General features: G+C 42.8%; 1 protein-coding gene across 3 annotated transcripts in view; it reads right to left on the minus strand.

Moving 5' to 3' along the window:
* Nucleotides 1–8,919: 8,919 nt before the first annotated feature.
* Faf1 (Fas associated factor 1) overlaps nucleotides 8,920–24,237 on the minus strand; it is a 303,421-nt gene continuing 288,103 nt past the window's right edge. For all 3 annotated transcript variants that reach the window (XM_085686415.2, XM_087904746.1, XM_085686413.2), the window contains exon 19: nucleotides 8,920–11,046. In XM_085686415.2, the coding sequence (XP_085542541.1) occupies nucleotides 10,963–11,046 (84 nt within the window). In that variant the 3' untranslated portion in view covers nucleotides 8,920–10,962. The remainder of the gene's footprint in view (nucleotides 11,047–24,237) is intronic.

Raw genomic sequence — 24,237 nt, forward strand, 5'->3', positions numbered from 1 at the left:
GTGGGCACAGAAGGGGCTTCCTGAGGGAACCCTTGATGCCAGCTTCATGTTTCCCAAATGGAAGCTGCCAATGCTTGTTCTCATAAAGTAAACATCTTATAAACATTTCAGAAAATTTAGTAGAGTATATTTGATACATATTGTAGAGTGTTTCTGTGTGTTCATTTATAAAAATATGCATTTTATAAGCATTTTTTCATGTTAACACACATAATCTTCAAAAAGGGTTTTAATATATTCAGTTATATAGATGTATTTTATTTAGCCAATTCTTAGTTTCCAATTTTTGTTCTGATAGCATTGGTACCACGAGCATACTGTGTGAATGGGACCAATTATTTCCTTAGGATAAATGACTAGACATGCGGTCCAGTCATCAGAAGCCTTCCCCTTTAAAGGTATTTGATAGCTACCTGTCAAACAGCTCTCTGAAAAGGCTACAACAGGCAAAGTGCTCAACAAATGCATCTTGAGATCTTTTTAATCTTTGCTAATTTAAGCAAGAAAGGCAGTATCTCTCAGGCACTGCAACTTACATTTCCTTAGTCTTTTCTTTGCCTTAGTCACCGCTGTCTGTTTTAAAATAAACTGCATGCATCCTTTAAAAAATCAGAACCCGCTCTGCTCTCACTTAGGTGGCCACACACTCAAGGTAGCAGCGCCCTCCTTCCTGCCAAATGGGCTACATTTCTGCATTCTTTGGGTTACTGGTCTTGCTAGTACCACCCTGGGGTTTTAAACTTTTTAAGGGTAGTCATACTTGTTAATTGACTCTATAAATAGTGTATATTTACAGTATCTTGCTTAAAGATTTTCCGGTTTTAAACTTCTAAAATCATTTACCTATATTTTTACATTTATTTAGCTGATACATACATTTATTACCTGTTTTCATTTTCTACCTTTAAACATTTAGTTCTGTTGAAATTAATTCTTATGAAAGGTGTGAAGTTTGTAACTTTCCTCCAAATGGTTAGTTGGTAATCTATCACAGGACTATACTGCGCGACCTGTGCGTTTCTCCACTGACCACACACACCACATCTCAAACGCCGTGATTGGCTTCCGCATGTGTTTCCCAGCCTCAGTGCTCTAACTGTACCTGTGTAATATTCGGGAGGGTGGGTCATTCAGCTGATTCCCAATTCTTTTTCAAACTTCTCATGCTTTTTTCAAAATACAGTAATCTGAACTAACATTTTTTTACAATACAAAGAAAATACTTTTATTTTTGTATCAAAGACTCTAAGGTTAACAGTTGTTGACAAGACACAAAAAAGGTTTGAGAAGCTACAGATAATCATTATTGGATTCAATCTCCCTTCGGTATTTTCAGAGCATCTGACACACTCCCAACCCAATCTTAAGCATGATGTGTTCAGGTGACAAAATTATGGTTTCTTTCCATTAGTCCTCAGCTTCTTTCTTTCTTTCTTTTTCTTCTTTTTCTCTGGACTGGGAACTGCTGTGCTGGTGCATGGCTCTTCCTCAGAAAGCTGAATTAACATTTTATGAATTTCAAATCTTGTTAAAAATAAAACAATAATTGAATCCCCCCTCCCTGCTTTCTTCCAAGATAGGGTTTTCTGTGTAGCCCTGTCTCCTGGAACTCACTCTGTAGACTCAGAAATCTGCTTATCTCTGCTTCCCAAATGCTGGGATTAAAGGTGTGTACCACACGGCCAGGCAGAGGCCATCTTTATAAACTACTTTGAGAGAGACAGTGCATCTTTACAAGGTGGGATGTTTTCATCCAAAACACAGTATGACCTTATTTCTAGGGGGACGTTTTTGGTAAGCACCATCCTCCCCCTCCATACTGTTTAACAGATATTCTTGGTATAGTGTGTAGCTATTTAGAACAGAATCTTTTCACCTGTTATACCTAACTGCTAATGACATGGAGCTTAAGAAAATTATTTAGACTGTCTTAACCTTGGAACCAGCCTCACTTCTCAACTCTCTCTTCCATGTAAAGTTTTCAAATAGTGTTCAAAGTTTTTTGAGGCTCTGAATGAACCAGACAGAATGGAGGAGATCAGAGGTAGAAAGACCAGGTGATTTGTAGGTCCTCCTGTACTTTGGGGATCAAACAACAGATTGGTGACCAGGAATTAGCTCCCAGGGTGATGTTCCAAGAGTCTTGGCTGTGATGTTGAGGCAGGAAAGGAAGGGGAATTTAAGGGGGCCTAAGCACAGAGAGGAGCCTCTGGACCTACAGTCTCTCTGGTTGAAGTCTTTTACCTGCTGAGTCAAGGATTCTGAGTGTAAAGGTTGCCATACTTCCCTGACACTGACACCTCCTGACCTTGCAGGAGTTGCCAGCTTTCTCTGGGTTTGCTTCCCAACTGCCATGGCAGATTGACTGGAGGTCAGCAGCAGCCAGGCCACCACAAGGAGAGGACAGGGAATAGGCTGGCTCCTGGGGCAGATCCACTCAGATTTTCGACCAGACCTTCCTTAGAGTACAACAAGGAATTGCTGGTTGCCATGAACTCTCAGCCTGCAGCATCCAGGACACAGACCAAACTGAAGAGGGAGGGATTTGGAAAGAAGAAGTCGAATGCACCCCCAGGTCGCCTTTCTGTCAGTTTTCACCCCATCCATATTATTGTTTTAACTCTGACCCCCCCCCATTCCCATTTCCTGTTTTGTCACACAGTAAGTTACTAATTGGACTAGGCAGTTCCTAATTCCCTGACTTCTTCAGGACCAGACCCATCCATCTCCAATTTGGAGCCCCATGTCCTGTATTAATTGGTCCAGATTCCAACATGTTGCTCTCCCCCTACCCGCCCTTCCCAGGATTCCTTCTGATCCAGCCTCTGAGATGCCTCAACTGTATCTTGTCAGGCACAAAAGGGACACATGCTGATTCTGGGGTGTAGAGTGTTCTCACGTGCCCCTTTGCTGTCCTTTCCGAACCCAATCACCCATTTTCTACTCTGATTTCTATGGGAGGAATGAGAAGGAACTACAGAAGGAATTAGAGAAGTGGCCCCCCAGGGGAACTGGCGTGGGGACTGCTGAGAATGCTTGTTTACAATAGAGAATGGCTCTTCACTACCAGTTCCCTGAGCTAGCCTGCTGGGCTTGGAGGAAGGGACACTTTCTTCTGTGAACTCTTCATTTCTGTGGTACTGAAAATGGCCCCACAGGCCCCCAGGGAGTGGCACTATTAGGAGGTGTGGCCTTGATGCAGGAAGTGTGCCAGTGTGTTACTTACTGTCTCTTCCTGCTGCTTGCTGATTCAGATGTAGAACTCTCCAGCACCATCTCTGCCTGTGTGCCACCATGCTTCCCACCATGACAATAATGGACTAAACCTCTGAACTGTAAACCAGCCTCAATTAAATGTCTTCCTTTGTAAGAGTTGCCGTGGACATGATGTCTCTTCACAGCAATAGAAACCTAAACTAAGACTCCTCAGCACCCTGTTTATCTCCATGAGAACGAAAACCAGGCATCCGGGAGCTGGAGACAGAAAGACTTGCTCTCAAGTGTTCTTGATTTTGAATCCTAATCTGAAAATTCTCTCCTTCCCCAGAACCCAAATTCAGAAAGATTGGCATGGCTGAACAATCTCCCAGCATACCCTGGTGGTTCAAGATCCAAGAGAGACTCAGGACTATCTCTCTCTGCCCATGCTTCACATACCATGTTCTGGACATTACATTAACCAGAATAAGAAACACAAAGCACCCTGCCCACATAAGCAAGATAGGAGCAGAACAGCCCAGGGCCACTCCAAGTTCCCTGGGAAGCATACTCTCACCCCTATATGTCCTCATGGCTTCTATTTGGAGGTTCACGCCAGAGCTGATTCTTTACAAGCCTCCTCCATGGTGTACCACTTTTGTTGAAGAAAGCATGTTCTTCATCCTGCCTATAACTTCCCATAGCATGGAAGAAACTCATGAAGAAATTGAAGCATGGAGTGATAGCTAAACATGCCAGTTATTTACGGACACTTGCTACAGGTAAAAAGTCATGTCATAATGGAGACTACATTAGCCCGTTCATTGTTCTGGTCCTCAGTTTCTCTATCTATAGCATAATGTTCTGAGATAAGGACTACAATGTCAAGGCTAGGAAGACCATGGTTTCTCAATGGATGTTCAGCAGAGTCCTTGGCATTCACCTCTGGAAAGAAAGCAAGTTCCTGGCCGCTTCTTCTGACCCCCAAAATATAGAGAAAAGTTTCAATAAGGCTTGCTGTTGCTAACTTCTCAGAAAAGCCTTATGCAAATGTTACTAGTGTGTGCCCATGGGAGACAGGTAACATTTGCAAGGCCTGGACACCTGTATCCAGAAGGCAGGCTCTATCCTTATGCTGGAGATAGCTCCCTTGGCTAATTTTGGGATCTCAGACTGCCAGGTTCACCATACTCCCCGATGAGACTTTCCCAAGTTTTTGACTTTCCATCATGGGGAAAGGGAGACGCTGGGTTTCCATAGTTTTGGGAATTCTCTAGCACTAAAATTGGTGGTTCCATACCACTCCTGTCTGGACATTCTAGGTTAAGGGCAGAGGCTGAGAATCAAGTTTGTAAGAGGGCTTCAGTGAGTGGGCAAACCAAGGCTAACCTCATTTCCACAGGACAAATGCTGGTTTGGTGAAACATTTGGTAACAAATACTTGCTGTGGAGGCAGGCTGAGCATAGGACAGCAGTATATAGCATAGAGGCACAGATACGTTTGCTGTTCTGCCCTTCAGTTTATGAGTGCATGGAGTAGGGACTGTATGTTACTTCTCAAAGGGCAGTTTGTGTTCATTTGTAACATCCGCTATCAGTGCCCTGTGCCAGACCCCATAGTTGTGAATCTGTTACAGTACAGTGGAAAGACTTCTGTGCAAATAACTGTAATACCTGCTCTGCCAGCGAAACACGGGGATTAGATGAAGTCCCTGCCTTGTGCTGTGGGTTCCAGGAACTTACTGGGGAAGAAGGGCAGTACTGGCCTAAGTTCAGAAGCCGAATGGTCTCTGTTTGATCTGGTCCCATGGTTTACTGGTTGTGTGTGACCTTGAACAAATGACCTAACCTTCTGGGCTTTAGTTTGAGTACCAGTGAAGCAAAGGAAATGATACAAAGGACAAAGGAGTTGATGCTATTACATCTCACAATGTCTGGGTATATAACGGACAATTTAAGTAGTCCTTTAACTATCTACAATTGTTTCCGAAGCACCTGCACAGTAACAGGCCTCTGCTGGGCAATAAAACAAGTCACGCTGATCCTGCTCTCAGGGAGTTTATTCCTTAAACAAAACCAAGGCACTTTCTTCTCCAGGAAGAATTTGGAAGGAGTGTATAGGGTGAGGAAGGAACTTCTAACCCTGAGGGCATGCAGGACAGATAAGCTTGAGAGCTGGACACAGGTCTTCAGAGATTGACTAAGGTTAACCTACCTGTGGGGTGGAAGCAGTCAGGGAGGGCGCTCACCAATGGCGGAAAGCTCAGGGCACATGTGGGCCCACCAAAGTCCTTTCCTCTCCGTTAGTTATGTGTCCTCAAACCTGCTTCCAAAACTGTTCACAGGGTGAGCCCAAGGATGCTATGGAAGAACAGCACAGCCTCATGGTGGGATGACCTAGGAACTCAGCAATTCCTTTACTTTTTTTCTTTCACTAATAAACGGTTGGTTTTGCTTCAGTAACCACTAGGTACACGCCTGCCATGAACCAGACCCTGTTCTGGCTCTGGAAACAAAGCTCAAGATATAACTTCTTGGCCTTTCAACATTATTAGGTGAGTTGGAGGTCGGAAATAGAAGTGACTATCTTTTAGTCCTTTTCTGCCAGTATCTCTGCTTAGATTCAGTCAATAGATTGAGCTACAATGTGCTTGTTGCACGCCGGTCATTTTCTAGGTCTTGAGGATATGAAGTGATTCTGGTCTTTTGGGGGCTCACAACTGGGGTGAAAGTCATGAACTAAAGTACAGTTTGGAAAGACTCAGCACAATGAAAAGGACAGCACAGGCATTTGAGCTGTGGTGTGAAGTAGGTTATGGTCAAGAACACAGGTGAGAAGAAGCACGGGTCTACACGGGAAGTGAGGAATGGAGGCTGGCAGAAGTCTGTGAAGGCGGTACTGTGTGAGGCCAAAGACGACAGAAAGCTAGCACATTTGGGAAAATTGCTTAACTCAGGGTGTGCTGAGGGCATGAATGGAGATACAGATGGGAAAGGAGGTAGGGCTTTGTTTGGGAGGCATAGGGAAGCTTCTGAGAGGATTGAGGAAAGGAGCATGACAAGGTAAGGCAAGTGAGAGAACTCTCTGGTAGGAGTGTGGAGAATGGAGACCAACTGGGATGTGATTTTATACATTAACGAGATGATGAAACGCTGAAGATACTGGAGTGGGATAAAGGATCAGGAAATGGATCTGGGAGTCCCACATGCCTTAAGTGTTGCTTAAATCCTGGCTTCTGACACATTTTCGTGTAATGGTAGCACTAGGAACTTTAGGAATGAGTCATATGGGAGCCATGTTGTCTATTAAAAACATGGCTTTCCTCTTGCTAGCATCCAACACTTTACTATCAGAAAGACTTGGTAGTGTGGTTGTGCTTCCCTCGAAGGCAGCACTGCATTGTTGCTGACGTGCAGGGGTTCAGAGTCAAAGGGATTGAAGAAGAACTCTGCCCTGCCCCTTGATGTATATGGGGCTTGAGATAATTGCACTGAGCTTGCTTCCAGTCCGAAGGAGGTTTAGAACATCTGCCCACAGGGCTGTTGTGAGGTTAGAAGGAAGGTTTGTAGTGCACTGAGTATCTGATTCATCCTAATGCCAACCTAGGGCTCTGGGATACAAGAGCTCCTGGACTGCCTGTGTTGTTCCCCAAAAACTGTAGCTTCTCATGGTCACCACACACTGCTCTAATCTTCTGGGTTTACAGGCAGACAATAGCTCTTCCAACTGCTTTACTGAAATTTCCTAAGGTTTTATCAACAAGTTACTGTTAGCAATGCCCCCTCCCTGCCGCACACCTTTTTTTTTTTTTTTTTTTTTAAGCTGAGAAGCTGTGGTGCAGGAAGCTGTGGTGACTTCCCAAGGCAGAGTACTAGAGAGTGAATGGAGCTGACGCACCCAGGCCATACGGCTTCAGAAGACGGACTCTTAAGCACATAATACTACTTGGCAAAACCAAGAACAACTAACAAATTGTGGAAAAGAGTTAAGGGAGAAAAAAAAAAAAACAATAAACCACGTTCCTTTTAATCGTGATTCCTATCAGATAAGCTTTCAAATTGTAGTGGAAGCTGGGTGCACACCTTTATCTCAGCACAGAGGCAGAGTTCCAGGCCAGTCCGGGTTAAACACTAAAACCCTGTCTCAAATTTTTCATTGGAGGGCTACAGTGTGAGGGTAAGGACTCTTACAGTCTTTTGAAGCTGATTATTTGAGAAAGCTAGAGCTACTCACTGCAGAGGGAGGCTCAAGGCAAGGGAACTGACTGGTAACCTTTAACCATGGTTGGGAGCTTTTAGATACAACAATGTGACTTGATAATAGAAAACCACACAACTTCAACATCCCAATTCGTCTGATATTGTTTGCTTGATGCAAACGGTGGCTCTGATTTCTTTTTTGTTAACAGATCCCATTAAGAGTCTTAGGAACACAGACTCCCTTTCCGGAAGCATACACTTTTGCATAAGAAAGAGGATTCCAAGAGTTGTTCCTGGGGAGAAGGTAGCCCGATCTACATAACAATGGAAAACAGGTGGCCAGGCTTTGAGTCTTGACCTTTTTGCTAAGATGAGGGGACATAGGCAAACTGCAACCTTTTTTCAGCACCTTATATAAAACTGGAATGATCATCCCTGGCTTACTCACAGCAGTGGACCTTTGACAATTGCTAGGTGAGGTGAACTGTGAATGCTAGTTGAATGTTGTCAGAACATAGAGGTTGGGAGAATTTTCTCACCTGGTCACAGTAGAGCTAGGTCCAAAATGGGAAGAAGCCTCTCAAGTGCACACAAGTGCACACATATAGGAAGACCGCCCACTCCCAAGGAGTTTAAGATGATCATGTGAGAAATGGGTGTGGAGGATTACACAGATGTAAGTGCAATGCCTAACTTAGTTATTTCTGGACTGAATTTAGCACTGTGTCCTTGTTGGATCTAGAACTAGGGAGCTGAATGGGATGGGCAGCAGTGTGTTAGCCAGCGATGTTGCCACTGGAGACAGATAAGATTCTCTCTGGTACCCTATGAGGAACTGTACCAGAGCTCTGCAGTCTCTAATCTAGCCTGTTGCCTGGCATACCCAGGTCAGTATGCCTAGCTTTAACACAGCTACAGAGGTGATGTTTTTTAATCTCACTGGCAGAACAAAACCCACAAAATCTTAACTCCTTGCATTAGAAAGACTCCACAAGAATGTTTCCATCCAACTCAGGCTGTGAATGTTTTTGATTCAGATGTACACCTACCTGTACACCTCATAGAACTCACAGGGTCAGATCATAGTGGCCTTCTAAACCAGAAGCCTTCCAAAGAACCTGCAACTATTAAGAGGCAACAGCAAACTGACATTGCTTCCGCAACCCTTTAAACCAATTCTTCAAAGACACAAGTGGTACTCCAAGAACACAGGGCAGGGACATAGATGGAGAACAACTGTAAGCAGCAAAGAATATGGAGGGAATATACTGACGGCCTCACTCGGTGCCTGGAGGCTGGGATGTAGAGCTCAAGGAAGTCAAGGGTAAGAAGACCATAAAAGACACTGTTGATTTTGTGGTGGTAGCAAGCCACTTCAGTGCTGTGCTTATGAGAGGGTCCCAAATCCCTCTCCTCCTTTCCTGGAGTGAACACTAACAGGACCTAAGGACAGGAGTTCAGGAGGCTGAGCCAGTTAGAGCTTTCCAAGGTAGGACTGAAAAAGGGTTTGTCAACTTCACACACGTTCAAGTCACATTTAATAACGTTTATGAAATTGGTTTCAGAGTAAAGTCTATATGTTGGTATACAGAAGTAAACGGGAATGGCAGGGACCATATAATGAAGTCAAATCCAGATCAGATGGAACAGGTTAAACATAAGAGTGAGTTCAGAGACCTTGCTCAGCCCCTGCCCATACCCTGGCTGCTGTTTCTGAGTATGGCTTGAGTTCAGGGCTGTGGCTTCTCACAGCAGCTACAGAACAAGGTCTAGCTGGACAAAGAAGAGCTGGTGCCCTAGTACAACTGCAGCTTCGGAAATGACATCTTGTGGTGCCACTTGATCAGGAAGGGAGGAGCAGAGCTGGAGAGGAAGTGCTTAGGTGGAACTCCCCTGACAGTGCGCTCCCTTCTTTTCAGTCAGCTGACAGATGAAGAGTATTAGCAACAATCCCTTAGAAGAGTTTTGACGTTCTTGGTCGAGCATCAGAGGAAAACAGGTGAATTTTTCTGGTCGATATTTTTTGAGTAGAGGGAAAAGTGACCAGAATTATCTTCAGCTTTGGTTAAGTCTTCTCAGAACATCATAGTGGAACCAGGGAAATACACCTAACATACTTACAAAATAACCAAACTGGGAAGTCAAGTCTAAAGATAAAGATCAGAGATGACACAAAAATAGCCACAGAGAACATTTCAAGACTAAAAGGAAATTAATTGGCTGTGAAGATATAAATATTCTTATGAACTACCCCAAACCCATAGATTAACAAAGTCCACATCTACAAAATCAAACCCCAGATTACTACATATCAATTCAGGCAACACATAAATTTTAGGCGAAGCCTCCAAATTTGCTCTCTTAAATATATGAAGTCTGAATTTTTAGCCAAAGAATGAGATCCCTTTTATTTGGGATAGAAATTCAATATCTAATATTAAAACATTCAGAAACTTAAATTATAGAGCAAGTCCCTTATTGCAGGAGAGCCCACAGGGCAGCTGATCAGATTTTGGCAATAGAGAAGGTGTTTAAAACATCAAGTGACGGCCAGGTATTGTGTGGGGTGTGCCTGTAATCCTAGCACTTGGGAGGCTGAAGTTTGAGGCCAGAGCTACATAGTGAGTGAGAGCTGGTCTCCAAAAGCCACACAAAGGGAGACAAACACCCCACCAAGTGACAAGGTCATAGATGTATAAGTAATCGAGGGGGGGAAAGCACAACTGAGTGCGGTGTACACTGATGGCCCAGCAACTTGGTAGCGGGTGCCTGGGAAGTTCTAAATGCCTCTCTGCAAGCCGGATAATAGCTTCCCACAGCTGGCCAGTAGCAAGACTTAGTCCTGACACTCTGCACACTACCTCAACATACTGTGTATTTGACTAGTTCCCCAAGTTGAAATGAAACAAAAAAATTCCTCCAAGATGGACTATGGAGTCCATGGCAGTAGTATATAAATACCCTGCATATATGTCAAATCAGTCCTCCAACAACATCTCACATTTTAGTAAAGGAGTCATTTATACTACATACTTCTCTACCCCAAAATGTCTAACTTCCAGGCCAAGAATGTCCTACTTGACTTTTTTCTCTCTGCCTTTTAAAATTAGGTGTTAAAATTAAAATCTAGTTATGGACACAAAAAAGCAGAGGTCTGAGCCCTGGCCCAACGACACATATCAAACACACAGCTTCTTGATGTCAAGGACAAAATGAACTGTCTTGGACACTGAAGGGGAAAGATGGGAACTGGAGAGGTAAAAGTTCTACCAGGGCTCACTGGCACTCAACAGTACATTAGTTGTTAAACAAGGGTGAAGTGCAGGTATCAATCAGGAGAGGGCAATGGAGTTGTAGTGCTCCATCGTGAGGGCTGGGGAACATATACTCATGGATGGGAAATTTTAAGTAGCTATGTTTATTACTTTTTTTCCAGCAACCTTGCAAGAGGCAGAAGTGTGACATTGAATTGAGACGAGCATGTGGGCGGGTTGGCGAGGAGCCCATCTCTTGACATGTGCCACTGGCTTGTCAGAAGTGGCTGGTTCCACCGCTGAGTCATGTTTACTCTTTCGCTTCAAGGAAAAGGGTTTCTTGAGGGAACAACTTTACCTCCAATAATGACTTATTGGGGTCTAGCTGAGTTACCTGGAAAGAAAGAGAACACACATTCAGAAATCTGGAGCAAGCACTCTCATTTTCAGCATTCCACACACTGGCACGAACATGTGCAGTGTCTTACTGGATCACAACAATTCTGTGCAGTGGTGGGGTTCTTATGTTCTCTGAGAAAACCAGGGCTCTCAGTCATATGTCATATTCTATAGTCCCGTCTAGCAGAGGAGTTAGTACTAACCACAAGGCTACTGGATAGTCTTGATACTGGATACATTCAGCTGGTTAAACAGAGGAATGGCAAGTCTGAGACCTGGACTTGGTTAAGTGCTGCTAGCATGGAGGCCTGCTCTGCTGGCTGGGACAACAACTAAACCTTTGGAGTGACAAGGGCTAGGCACTTCCATTAACATTACATGCAACAAACTACAGAATGGCCATTCTACTGTATCCAGAGAGGATGCCATTATCCCGGGGAACTCCCTAGGCACAGCACAATCTCCTCATTGAGGGTATCTTTAATTTGGAAAAATGAGGCAACCACATAATATGGCTATATTTTGGAAATTAAAAACATGCTAGGCAGTGGTGGTACATGCCTTTAATCCCAGCACTTGGGTGGCAGAGGCACGTGGATCTCTGAGTTTTCTCCACAGAGAAACCTTGCTTCAAAAAAACCAAAACCAAAAAACACCCCAACTATTGAACATAAACGAAATCTTTATTAGATCTCTGCCCTCCCTAAGCCATGGCAGAGATGGCAGGTGAAGGCTTTAAAAACCTAAGAGAAAGAAACACATTTATCAAAAGGGATCATGAGTTCTGCAAGGCTGAAAAATGCAAGGTTAGTGGAAAGCATGTAGGCTTTGAAAACAGGAAGACTGCAGTTTAAATCACAGTGGTGTTGGCTATCATCTTTGTGGCTCTTGTCAGACTGATCAAAATTAAATGGGAAAAAACATAATTAGCACAGTGTCTGGCATAGAGCAGATCAACAAAGCATGTTACGTTCGAGAACAACTATAAAGGGAGATGGACATGTGGGCAATGGGCTGCTCTGAGTGTGCAGTGGTTAGGTAATCTCTAGCTAACCTGAAGCTGCTGCTCTGCTATTTGCATGAGCTTTTGGGCCTTGGGCAAACACTCCAGGTAGGCAATTTGTTCAACACAAGCCACTCATAATGCGATGATTCTGCTTTCCTCTTCCAGCTAGAGAAGGGAAGCCTCTGAATGTCAAAGACAGACTGGTAAGGTAATGGGGGAAACACTGACCTCAGAGTATCCAAGAGGAGACTTGGTATGCTCAGGAGGGTCATTGAAGAGACACATCTACCCCTAGAATCCTTTCTGCTTATAAGGAACCCAGGGTGAATCTTGCCCTACCAGTATCTCTTGGGTGCTGGGCAGATGGACAGGCAAGGTGGAAGGGAGAGCTTAGCTTGCTGTCTGCCTTCCAATGCACTGGGAGGGCAAGCTGCTGGCAAATGTTTACCTACTTCCCCAATTAACGTACAATACTGCACTGGCTTCTGTCAACAAACAGCTATGCTGCCTCTGCGTCAGACTCTGGCATTTTCTGCCCAGCTGCTTCTGCTATTGTTCTTAATTAACATGCCAGAGCTCTTCCGGCATCTTCTACTTTGTTATTTGTGGTTTGTAAATATGATGCTTATTGTGAGACACCAAAATCATACTAGTGCCAGAGCTGTGAGAGCAGGCAGGAAGACATATTGGCAGGCAAAACAGGCTGGAAGGCTGGAGCATCAGGCCTATGTGGCACCCTACTGGGGTGGTAGACAGGCAAGGTAAGAGATTCATAAACTCTTAGTTAAAATTACAGTTGTCATTGGTAACACAGTGTCCAAGAAATACTAAATGATTTTTCTCTAGTCATTCAATGTGTGGGGATTGGGATCTGAGAAAGGCAGAAACAAACATTTCTTGGACATCAATTATAAGCCAGGGACTTCAAACATATTTCTCAATTAGACCATATAACAACCACCGTGCAAGGCTGCAGAGTGAGAAAACTGAGTTTAATGTCGTTGTCACTTGTTTACGGCCTTATGGTCAAGACTCTGTCCACAGAGCTGTGATCACAAAGAGAGAAGCAACGCTACACTCTATCTACATGGCCTCTCTGACAGGGGAGTCAGTTGCTCCTTTGTAGGGAGTGTGCAGTCAGGTGAAATAATGTTAGTGACGCCTCTGAGACCATCTCAAGCCAGTAAGTGCCCAGGCAACGGTACAGCCACCATTGGCTGAGGTGTTTCTTGGCTAGCAGTCCTAAACTCTTTCTCAGTTGTTCTGGTTGTCTTTGTTTCTGCCCCCTGCCGGGAAAGAATGCTACCCTTTTCCTTAGGCGAGTCCTTCAGTTCTGGAGATCTCACTCTCCAGACTCTGCAGGACATCCTGCAGACAGTGGGCTGGTTTGAAGTAAACACAGCTCTGTTAAGGCATACCCTCTCAGAAGTCCCATAAGAGCCCTTCCAGATCACCCCATTTTGAAGTTTATTTCATTTATTTATGCTTAATGTGTTTTTTTATTATTTAGTCTTTTATTTTATTTTCTTTTTTAATCCATTTGCTTTGTAGTACAGATTATTATTACAGCAGTAGTGTAACTGTTGACAACAATAATAGCCAATAGCTTATAATTTTTCATTATATATCAAATACATTAACTCATTTAATCCTTATAACGGCTCTTGAGCTAGATACTGTTATTTCTATTTGGCAAGCCAGGAAACATGTTTAGAAAGGCTGAGATTTTGCTCAAGGCCACACAGCTAGTAAGCCAGGAATTACACTTGTATTCAGAGCCATTCTCTGTCTCTGTCTCTCTCTCTCTCTGTCTTTGTCTCTCTCTCTCTGTCTCTCTCTCTCTCTCTCTATCCATTTATTTTGTGCAGATGGGAGCTTCACCTACATGTATGTCTGCAGCATGTGCATGCAGTACCTACAGAGTCCAGATCCCACAGAACTGGAGTTACAGACAGTTGTGAATTGTCATGTGGGCGCTGGGAAGCGAACCAGAGTTCTCTGGAAGAGCAGTCTGTGCTCTTAACCACTAAGCCATCTCTCCAGAGCCCAAGTGCTGAGATTAAAAGTTGTGCCACCACACCTGGCATCATGCTTTTAATATTGCAGTTGCCACCCAATCTACCCTGTATAGGAGTGCTTGAACCCAGCGGTACTCTTGAGTTGGTGTTAATGAGTACATAGATAGCATGATAAAGAAGAATACATTGGAAACCATACGAAGTTTTTTAAATATCATTTGGTCTAAATGCTAGTCTTTTACTAGTGTTATTCCTATTTTACAAATGAAAACATAAGACTAAGAGATTAAATTAAGTGCAGGGTGGTGGTGGCACACGCCTTTAATCCCAGCATTTGGAAGGCAGAGGCAGGTGGATCTTTGTAAGTTTGAAGCCGGCCTGGTCTACAAAGCTAGATAAAACTTGTCTCAAGAAATCAAAAAAGAGATTAAGTTAAACCCTGCTGTTCCTGAATTAAAATTTTAAAAATAAAAATAGCCTTTTGGTGTTTTATTGCCCAGTAGTATAACTATAGTTAACAATAACGCATTATTTAGTTCTAAATAATCAGAAGAGACGTTATTTTTCACATTTGGCTTTTTAAAATACTGTTTTTATTAATTCTTTGAGCATGTCACAAGATGTATTTTGATCATATGAATCTTTTTCCTTAACTTTTCCCAGACCCTCACCATTTCCCTCTCATTCCCGTTCAACTCCCCTAGTCCAGCTTGTGTTGGCTGACTACTTCTGCATGGGCTCTGCTGTGGAGTGTGCTCCATATACCAGGTGTCACCCCATTAAAGAAAACTAACCTTCTCTCTCCCAGCAGCAACCCAATGCCAGCAGTCAGCTAAGAGTAGGACTTGGTGCCTGTCTCCCCTCCTCCATGCTGGGATTTTGTCTCTCTTGATTTGGCTCCAGTTCCGTGCACACTGTCATGATCACTGTGAGTTTATATATGCATCTGCACTGTTGTATCCAGAGAGCACTGAGTCTTCGGAGTCATCCGCCATCTCTTGCTTTTGTAATCGTTACCCTCCATCTCCCTCACAGATCCCTGAGACTCGGGGGGACTGCCAGAACATTTGTGGAACTACTGCACTGGTAGGCATACCTTGCCAGACGGGCTGTTAATGCAGATTGTGGGGTTTACTACTAGGTGAGACTGATGGTTACTTTTCTCTTCCAGCTGAGTGCACAGTACTTACCAGGGCTCTGAAAGCCACCAGCAGGGAGGAAGCTTCCAGTGAGCACCACCTGGATTCCCCATGATGAGTGACTCAAGTATGTGATACGGAAGAGAGATTTTTAAAAGATCTCATTACAAGGAAATATTGATGGGGTGATGGGTATGTTAAGAATTCTAAATTTGATTATTATGATGTATGCATATATCAAAACTCACAATGGACTCTATAAGAATAGCCCTATAACTCTACTGTTTAGGGGATCCACTCCTAATAAACTCATTTTCCTTAGGTGTGTGTTTCTGTTTTTGAGAATTCCATACATGAGCACTGTATCTACATCATTTCTACCCTCCAATCTTTCCATGTTCCCTCCACTTGCTCAAATTCAGGACAATGACTGAAAACTGCTTCTACTGTAGTTTGTAAGCGAGAGAGAACGAGGGGAACGCAGGGTGCCAAGTCTCCCCAGGAGCCAGCGGCCACACTGTAGTGCTCTGGGTCTTATTCTAGAAGGGCATGGATTACGTCAGTGGGGTCTCCTGAGAAACAGCAGAGGACAAGAGAACTGTGGACAGAAGGTCCAAGGAAGTGGAGCTGCTGCTGCGGGGCAGAGCTGTGCTCTTCCGGCCCAAGTTTCTCAAGACTGGTGAGCAGAAGAGAGTCAAGATGTGGAGGTAAAGATCATGGGAGGGAGAACTCTTTAAGGAAGCAGCAGGAACTAACACGGCTATTAATGGTTCTTTCTCTTAATTTTGTTGCTTTTCTTCTTTCACCTTCAGAAATTTATCTTCTTGTCCTCACAGTCATTATCATAGTAGCAGGTATCACTTAGTGAGCATCTCCCATGAGTTGGGTTCAGGCAGCCTGCATTTATGTCGTCTCTTATCTAGTGCTGAAGATGGCCTAGTGAAATTAGTACTAGTGCCATCTTGGAGATAAGGACACCAAGGCTACCCCACCCACAGATGTAGAGACTAAGGTTTCAGAGCCAGGTCTGTCTGATTCCAAAGCTCACTACGATCACAATGCTCTGGCAAACCAACTTATGAACAGGCTGACTTGGGGAGAGGGAAGTCTGCTGCACTTGAAGGCATCCAAATACAGGCATATTTGCTGGGGATGGTACCAGCTAACAATTTTTTGAACATTTATTTCAAAACAGGCAATCTTTGACATACTTTGCATCTGTAAAAATATTTTTATAAGAGCCCTCCAATGTGGGCAAAATGATTATTCCCATTTTATGAGAAAACTGAGTCACACAGCAGATTAGTAGTTTGTCTAAAGTAAAAAAGCTATTAAGGGCAGAGCAAGAGGGTGAATCAAGGCGGTCTAGCTTTGGAATCTACCCAGTTACTAGATTCCATGGCTAGAGATGTTCCTGAGAGTATCCATACGGAGAAAGAAGTTGGAAGAGATGACCCAGAGTTTCTTTCAAATCAAGCTTCCAGAATACAAGACCTTCACTTTAAGAATGGCAGGTCAGAGGTCACTAAAAAATCCTGAAATGTTTATAAAATACGAATACAAAAACCCAATCTAGGTCTGTCTTTTGCCATTTACCTGGGACTTTACTGAATTATTGACTCTCTAAATCAACAGAGAACAAAGACGTTGGGATTCCTTGGGGGAGGAGGGTTGTTCTTGGAGAAGAAGTAGGTTGTCTTTATAGTTAGAAGAGGGAAGTCAACCATCCTGACATTTCCTTCATTGTACTTGGGAAACCTGAATGGGCATATTTTCTCATTAACACAACAGTTTAGCAAACTGGTTTTGTAAAATGTTTATGTTAGCACAGATGGGACATGGGCCATTACAGAATTTTTCATAGCTGCACCACCCTGCCTCTCAACTGTAGTAAAGACATGACACCGTAAACATAATGTTACTACTAGACACTACTCAAAGGGGAGCTTAATACTGAAAAGAGCAGCAAGGATACTTGCAAGGTACTTTATAGTTTGTGAGGAATTTACACAAACAGCTCATTCACGTAGGTTTGGTAATATGATCAGCCTCTGTTTTACTTGATTTTTTTTTTTAAACTTAGGTTTGCATTTAGTTTGGAACCAAATACAGGAAAGTCTGGATCTAATATCTTACATAGCGGAGCTGACAGGGAGCATCAACTTAAACCCTAGCCTCTGTGCTGTTCCTTAGAACTTTCCTAAGTCCCTAGATGACAAGAGTTCTTTCTCACTCTTTGAGTTATAGCCTTTGGGTCCAATGAGCAGTAATGGAAAGTAATAACGTTTTTCAAACATATTTCCTGTTTTTAGATAAAAAGTGCACTTTAGAAAAAAAAATTATAGCATCTTCAAGGAAGAATGATCCACTGTCTGATGGCTCTAATGTTTCCCTGCCTGCCTCTGATGAGCAACAACTTCCATTTTCTAGGCTGAGTACTGGTAGCCCCGTGAGCAGAGAGAACCAGAACTTCAGGAGCAAACCTTTACTGAACTGACAGACAATCATGTCAACATGGAGAATTAGCACCAGTGCCTCATCCAACCCTTCCTACCCTCCCAGCAGTGAGAAAAACGAACATTCCATGTGACACAGATAGACCATGATAAACTTCCAAGTTGAAGGGCTTTCGCGCTTTCAGGTACATCAGTGGTGCTCAACCTGTGAGTCTCGACACCTTTGGGGTCGAATGATCCATTCACGGGGGTCGCCTAACACCATTCTGCATATCAGATGTTTACATTAAGATTCATAACAGTAGCAAAATTACAGTTATGAAGTAATTTTATGGTTGGGGTCACCACATGTGAGAAACCGTATAAAAGGGTTGCAATATTAGGAAGGTTGAATCACTGAGTTTCAGGCTACCTACTTCTGAGTGTTCTTCATTGTTTTCAGCCCTCAGTAGCCTCAGTGAATGGCCTCTTCTCTAAACCCCGCACAGGCTGTATGCCATCAAATCTTGCCAGAGGGTAAAGGGCATAAATATCAATGAGTCCATCCCTGGTTCTCAAAGCATAACTTTACACACGCCACTTTTCTTCTTTAGGCTTTTATTTTAAAAGTGTAGGGGTCAGTGATTAATAGGAACTCAATGGCACTGCAGTTGAGCTTTGAAGATCCAAACCTTTAGGCTCAAACATTGTCAGCCAAAACAGCTTGTGGTTCCAGTATCCTTCTCTGCTTGGTGAAAGGGTTATTGTAGGGATAAAAGCAGCCATCACTGATAGTTTCATATGGAAATGGATTCTGTGCCTTCTTTATGTTAGGAGATATCATCTCATGGCATACTAATGATTGCCATTCACAAAAGTTAACATTTGTTACTTTTTTTTTGTGGAGGTGAGATATTGCCTAAACTGGTTATGAACTTCTGGGCTCAAGTGACCCTCCCATTCCATCGTTTTGAGGAGCTACAACTGAGTATATGCCTGCTTTACACCACATCTAGCCTGCTTCTCCCTCTTTAGCTTCCTTCTCTCCCTTACCCGGGACACTGAGCCCACAGCCTATGCATGAAAGGCAGTCCTCTTTACTTGGCATTTTCTAAGTGCCACATACTACACTAATTACCTCCTTATTATGTAATTAAGTGACTATTATAATTCTTTAAGTATTCCATCTTATAGATGGGGTAAAACTAATGTTTTTTAGTGTTAAAATGTCTTCAAAACTCCTAGAATCTTGTTAGGAATGCCTTGGTCACCTTTCTTTGCCTTCGTATTCCTAGTGGTAGCTTTTGGTCCCTACACTATTAAGTGACAATGTTAAGGGAGGTAGGAAATAGTCAAGAGTCCCAGGTAACCTTGGGTGCATGGGGGGTGGGTGGGAGGGTTGTTGGAAGGGGTCCAGAGGTAAGAAAGGGGGATACTAACAAGGGTATGGTAAGAGGAGAAGATGTTCTTTAAAAGCAGGAGAAATTCCAAGTATACAGAGCAAGCATTAAAAAAAAAACCCCAAAATAACAAAAAAATAAAGAAAATGTAAAAAATCTAAGAAGAAGGAGAATAGTCATGTATCCTCCCTCTGAGAAGTCAGTTCCTAAGATTAGTTCATCATGGGCTCTAGAAGGCACAATTTCAAATAAACACAGTCCTGCTTTACAGAGCAGTTTATAAGCTGTGGTCTACTGAAGCATAAACTACATAGATAAATTCACAGATGAAGATCCAACAGCACAGTAACAGAAATGCAACACAGACAGATCAGCTCCAGAGGCATGCCCAGCTCATGCCCAGCTTAGAGATGTGGTAAGTGCTAGTCTCCACATCCAGAAGGCTCAGGGCTGGACTGATTCTGAGCCTGCTCAAGGCAGTAAGATTACCTCGGTGGGACATATGTAGAGGTTTGAAGGAGGTAGGGAAACACTGATCTAGGGGACAGGCCTCTTCTCAGAGGCTAACACCACACCAGACAGCCAGGTCTTTACAACAGGTCTCTAGGAGGCCTGTGACAAGGCTGGACCACACACAAACTGTGGCAGAGCACTGAGGAACGGGAAAGGTAACAGTTGACTGGTTAGGTTGAGAACTATGAACTCGGCTTAAAAGTCTGAAATCTTGATCATTGTTTACCCCAGAACTTCACCATTAGGCATAGATTAAGAAACAAGTAGACTTCAAATCCTGGCACTGCATCTTTGCACAAGTGCTAATTTCGTATGAGACGAACCTCACGTTTCTCAGCTGTAAGCAGGTGAGCATTACCCAGCAATCTATCAAAAATCCACGTCTCTTGGGCTCTCTCTCTTACACTTCCACATAGAGAGAGCTGCACAAAAAGTCCCACTTACCACTCTTCTACTTATAGTTCTTAAAGAATTTCTTACTATAATAGGGCAATCTCTTTCTGCTTCCAATTTGTAAATGGGTGATGGTGTTACTGACAAGGTTCTTGGGGTCTTTGAAGGTAGGCATAGCTGAGAAGGCAGTTTGGAGATAAAACATGAAGAATATAAATTTCTAGGTAGCATACACTTTAGAAAAATACTTTCCCGCTGGTTGCAGAGAGGCCGTTTAGTGGTGTGCTCAATGTCTCTTCAGCAGCAGAGTGGCTTGGGAGAGAGGGAACATTTTGAATGCATTTTAATACTCAAGTAGGGCTATACAAGCCAATGTGCTCGTAGTTCTGCACACAAGCACCGTTCAAGAGCTGGAGCTTTGAACAGGAGTTAAAAGAGTTGAGTCCCTAACGACATACAAAAGACTTGCTGGTGAGATTTATTCTGATGTATTTACTTATCCAATTACCAAAACAGCAGGAGATCATTAAAATTTCTAGTTACCAGATGCAGCACGTTCAATATCTTAAATGTTACCAAGGCTTTATCTGAGCTATTTTGATATTACACTTCATCTGCCCAAAAGCTTATGAAACTGGAAGGCAAAAACCATGAACAGAGCAGGAACATTCTTTGAAGGCTGGTCCAGAAGGCCTGTGCAACACCAAACCTGTATGAGAGACTCCCCAAATTCCTGGACTACAGTACTATGATGAGAAATGGAAGTATCTAGGAAGAGAGAGGGCCTGTGAGACCTCGGCCAAGTCTTTTCTACCTCTGAGCTTCCATCTTGCTAAGAAAGGATGCTGACATTGTTCCATGTTATAAAACTACTGTGAACACCATCACAGTTTGCTTTCCCTGCACTTCACACAACTGTTTTGTAGAGAAGACAGAACAACTTAATGTGCCTTGTGCATTATATGCTGTTAATAAACTAGCATGCACAACAGGCACCAAACTAGAGACAATTACAGTGCTGAGAAGCAGAAAGCAAGCTCATACCAACATTTCAGAGTATGACAAAAGACACGCATTAATAAATGGTATCTAGACCCATACAAGGGAAGTGGCATCTTTGTATCAACATTTTTTTTTTATTATTCTGATCTTCAAATCTCACAGGCCTAGACTCTAGTCAATTAGAGTTGTTTGTTATTGAGTAAATACGCATTAGGTTTTCCTATCCAGAACCTTTGCCTATGTTGTTTCCTTTACCTAGGTTGTCTTTCCTGTCTAATTTCAAACATTCTAACCTTTGTATCCTTCAAGCTCAGCTTAAATGCCATTGCCCCTACAAAACCGGGCCTCTGACAGAGCCTAAATCCCCCTTCCTCTTCCCAGAACAAAGTTAATCACACCTGGCTTCCAAGTATCATTGATCAGGTCATAGGCTTGAGACACAGCAACTGATATATTCACTGTGGTTTCTCTCATTATCTACTCCATTGCTGTGGATGTGACCACGTCCCACTTGCTGACCTGTAGGGTCTTTGGACATGGTGGCTGGCGAGGTTTGCTGCAGATGCAAGGTTAGGATCTGTTCTGGAATGTGGGTCCTGGCAACACCAACACTGCTCTTTGTTCATGTAGCATTCTTATTCTTTAACAAGGTAAGGGATTCTGAAGAATGAAGCTCAGAAGATCTATAGCATAGTGAGTTATGTTATGGCTCTCAAGTTATTTTACAATTGTTTATGTCTCCAGTTAAGCTGAATTCTGAGGGCATATATGAAATTCTATTGACTTTTTATTCCCAGGGCCTAGTTTACTGCTAGAAACTGTTTCAGTTCCAGAAAGACTGGCCTACAGAATGACTGCATGCAGTTTCTCCACATTGGGTTCACAGGGCCACCCTAATCCAAAGACATGGAACCTGGGAGCTGCACTCCCACACCTAGCTCTCCTCACCTCCCAGCCTAGCAGGCAGAGCTCGGTAGGGACACCGTTGGGAGCTGACTCTATCAGGGCTCTTTGCTCGGACACTCTGCTCTAGCCTTAGACATCCTAGCACCCAGATACAGGAGAGCTCATAAGAAGTTTGCATCAGTTGCCCTTTTAGAAGGGACAGCTTTCCTCTTCTCTGTTTATTTTTAATTTTTTAAAAATATTTATTTATTTATTATGTATACAATATTCTTTCTGTGTGTATGCCTGCAGGCCAGAAGAGGGCACCAGACCTCATTACAGATGGTTGTGAGCCACCATGTGGTTGCTGGGAATTGAACTCAGGACCTTTGGAAGAGCAGGCAATGGTCTTAACCTCTGAGCCATCTCTCCAGCCCTCCTCTTCTCTGTTTAAACTGTTGGAATTGACAAATTAGGAGGATTTTAAAAATCTTAACACTCTAAACAGAGAAAACTGGTTCTAAATTATTAAGCAACATTTTAAATGCATTTGAATAACATTAAACGATTTAGCTGCTACCTGATCTTAAGCTCTGGATCAGATAAATAAATGTGAAATACGGTCAAAGCCTCAGCTTATAGGAGCCTCCAGCTACAGCAAATAGAAACTTAAGTCTCTATAAACTGCCCAGGATGGAAATATTCTCATATAAAAAGACAGAAGATGATCTTAAGGCTGTGAAAACCAGGAAGTCAGTGGTTTTGTTACACTTCTCAGAAGATGGCTACTAATGGACTAAATATTATTAATATCTAGGTAATGTAATCATAGAATCATATAGTATCAGAATCTAAAGAAGATTAAGAAAGAAAATATTTAAATCCATGTTTCAGAAGAGGAAAATCTAACCTAGAGAAAGTACATGGCTAGCTTGGGGTCAGACGTGGCTGCAAAAATAAACATTTAGTCTTGAGATGCTTGCTCCTGGCTTAGTCCCCTTTCCAGACCACATACTCAGATGCTACTAGAGATGGCAGAATGAGAGGAAAACCATTGCTGGTTAAGACACTCGAAAGCTTTCACTGGATGGCTCACTTCTGGCATCTGAGTTCCAAATACACCATGCACTTCTCTACAGGCCTGCAAGGTATACTTTCATGGTTATACACCAAGAGGGTAAAGAGAGTGAAGAAGAAGTAAGGGTAAATACTACTATATTATAGTCCCTAATATACCTAACCTCAAACCATGAAGGCATGATAAATTCATGAATTTGTGTGGTACTAAGGAAAGCACAAAACCAAACAATTACAGTAGATGTACAAACACTTTATTTTTCCCTATTTATTAACTAAACAAGTATTCATTTTTGGCTTTTCGAGACAGGGTTTTTCTGTGTAAGAGCTCTGGGTGCCTCCTGAGTGTTGGCATGCGCCACCACTGCCCAGCTAAACAAGTATTTCTTTAGTATTTATGACATTTAAGAAACTTGGCAGCAATAAACAAGACACTATCTCTGCCTTTAAGCAATGCCTAGAGCAACACATAGACAAGAAAAAGGCCCACTGCAGTTCAGAGTCCATTAAAGTTCACAGGGGTAAGGGTTACCTTACCATAGGAAGATGGCCCCTAGGGAATACAAGGAAGATGAATGCCATTGTCCTAGAGTGTCACTGTGTTTATCTTCCTCGTTCTAGTACAATATGTACAGCTATTTGCTACAATCTAATTATTCATTCTTCTTAGATATTTATATACACTAAGCCAGTTATTATTTTTCAGTATGTGTCAGGTACCTTGTTAGGGAACAATGGTTAATTAGATATAATTCCAAGTAACTTCAACTTTTATATGTGTCACTTTTTGCTTAAAAACTATATTCTTAATTTTAACCATTTCTGCCTTTAGTGTCTTAGCTCTAGGCTTTCTCTGTTTCTTAGTTTTTCAACTAGGAGGGCCTTTTGTAGCTCTTCACAGTCTAAATGGCCTGTATAAAGGTCTGTTCACACAAGGCCTCACAGAAGACCAACTACAAAACTGAAACAAACTAGGAAACAGCCAAACAGTGTTCAGTTTTGAGATCCCAGACATTAAACCCAAAGATGTGAGGTCCAGATGTGGGGTGAAGAGCAGGGTGGACCTTTGGTAAAGTTCCTTGAGTCTGGCCTAGAGCGTAGTGAAGCCCGAGGACTGGCATGTTAAGCGCATGTGCTAATGTACTCTGGAGTTCCGGCACCGAATTTGAAAATTATAGTGAGTATCTAAAAAAGGTTAATCTGAGCATATATACGTTAGCAGTTGTTTGTGTTTACAGTGGCATTATTATAATACTTTAAGTGAGCAAAGCATACCTGCAGAGACATTTGTAAACTGAGCACAGAACTAGTCATTTTT

This window comes from Myodes glareolus, chromosome 3, assembly GCF_982192425.1.
Source record: "Myodes glareolus chromosome 3, mMyoGla1.1, whole genome shotgun sequence".
In the NCBI taxonomy this organism is placed as follows: Eukaryota; Metazoa; Chordata; class Mammalia; order Rodentia; family Cricetidae; genus Myodes; species Myodes glareolus.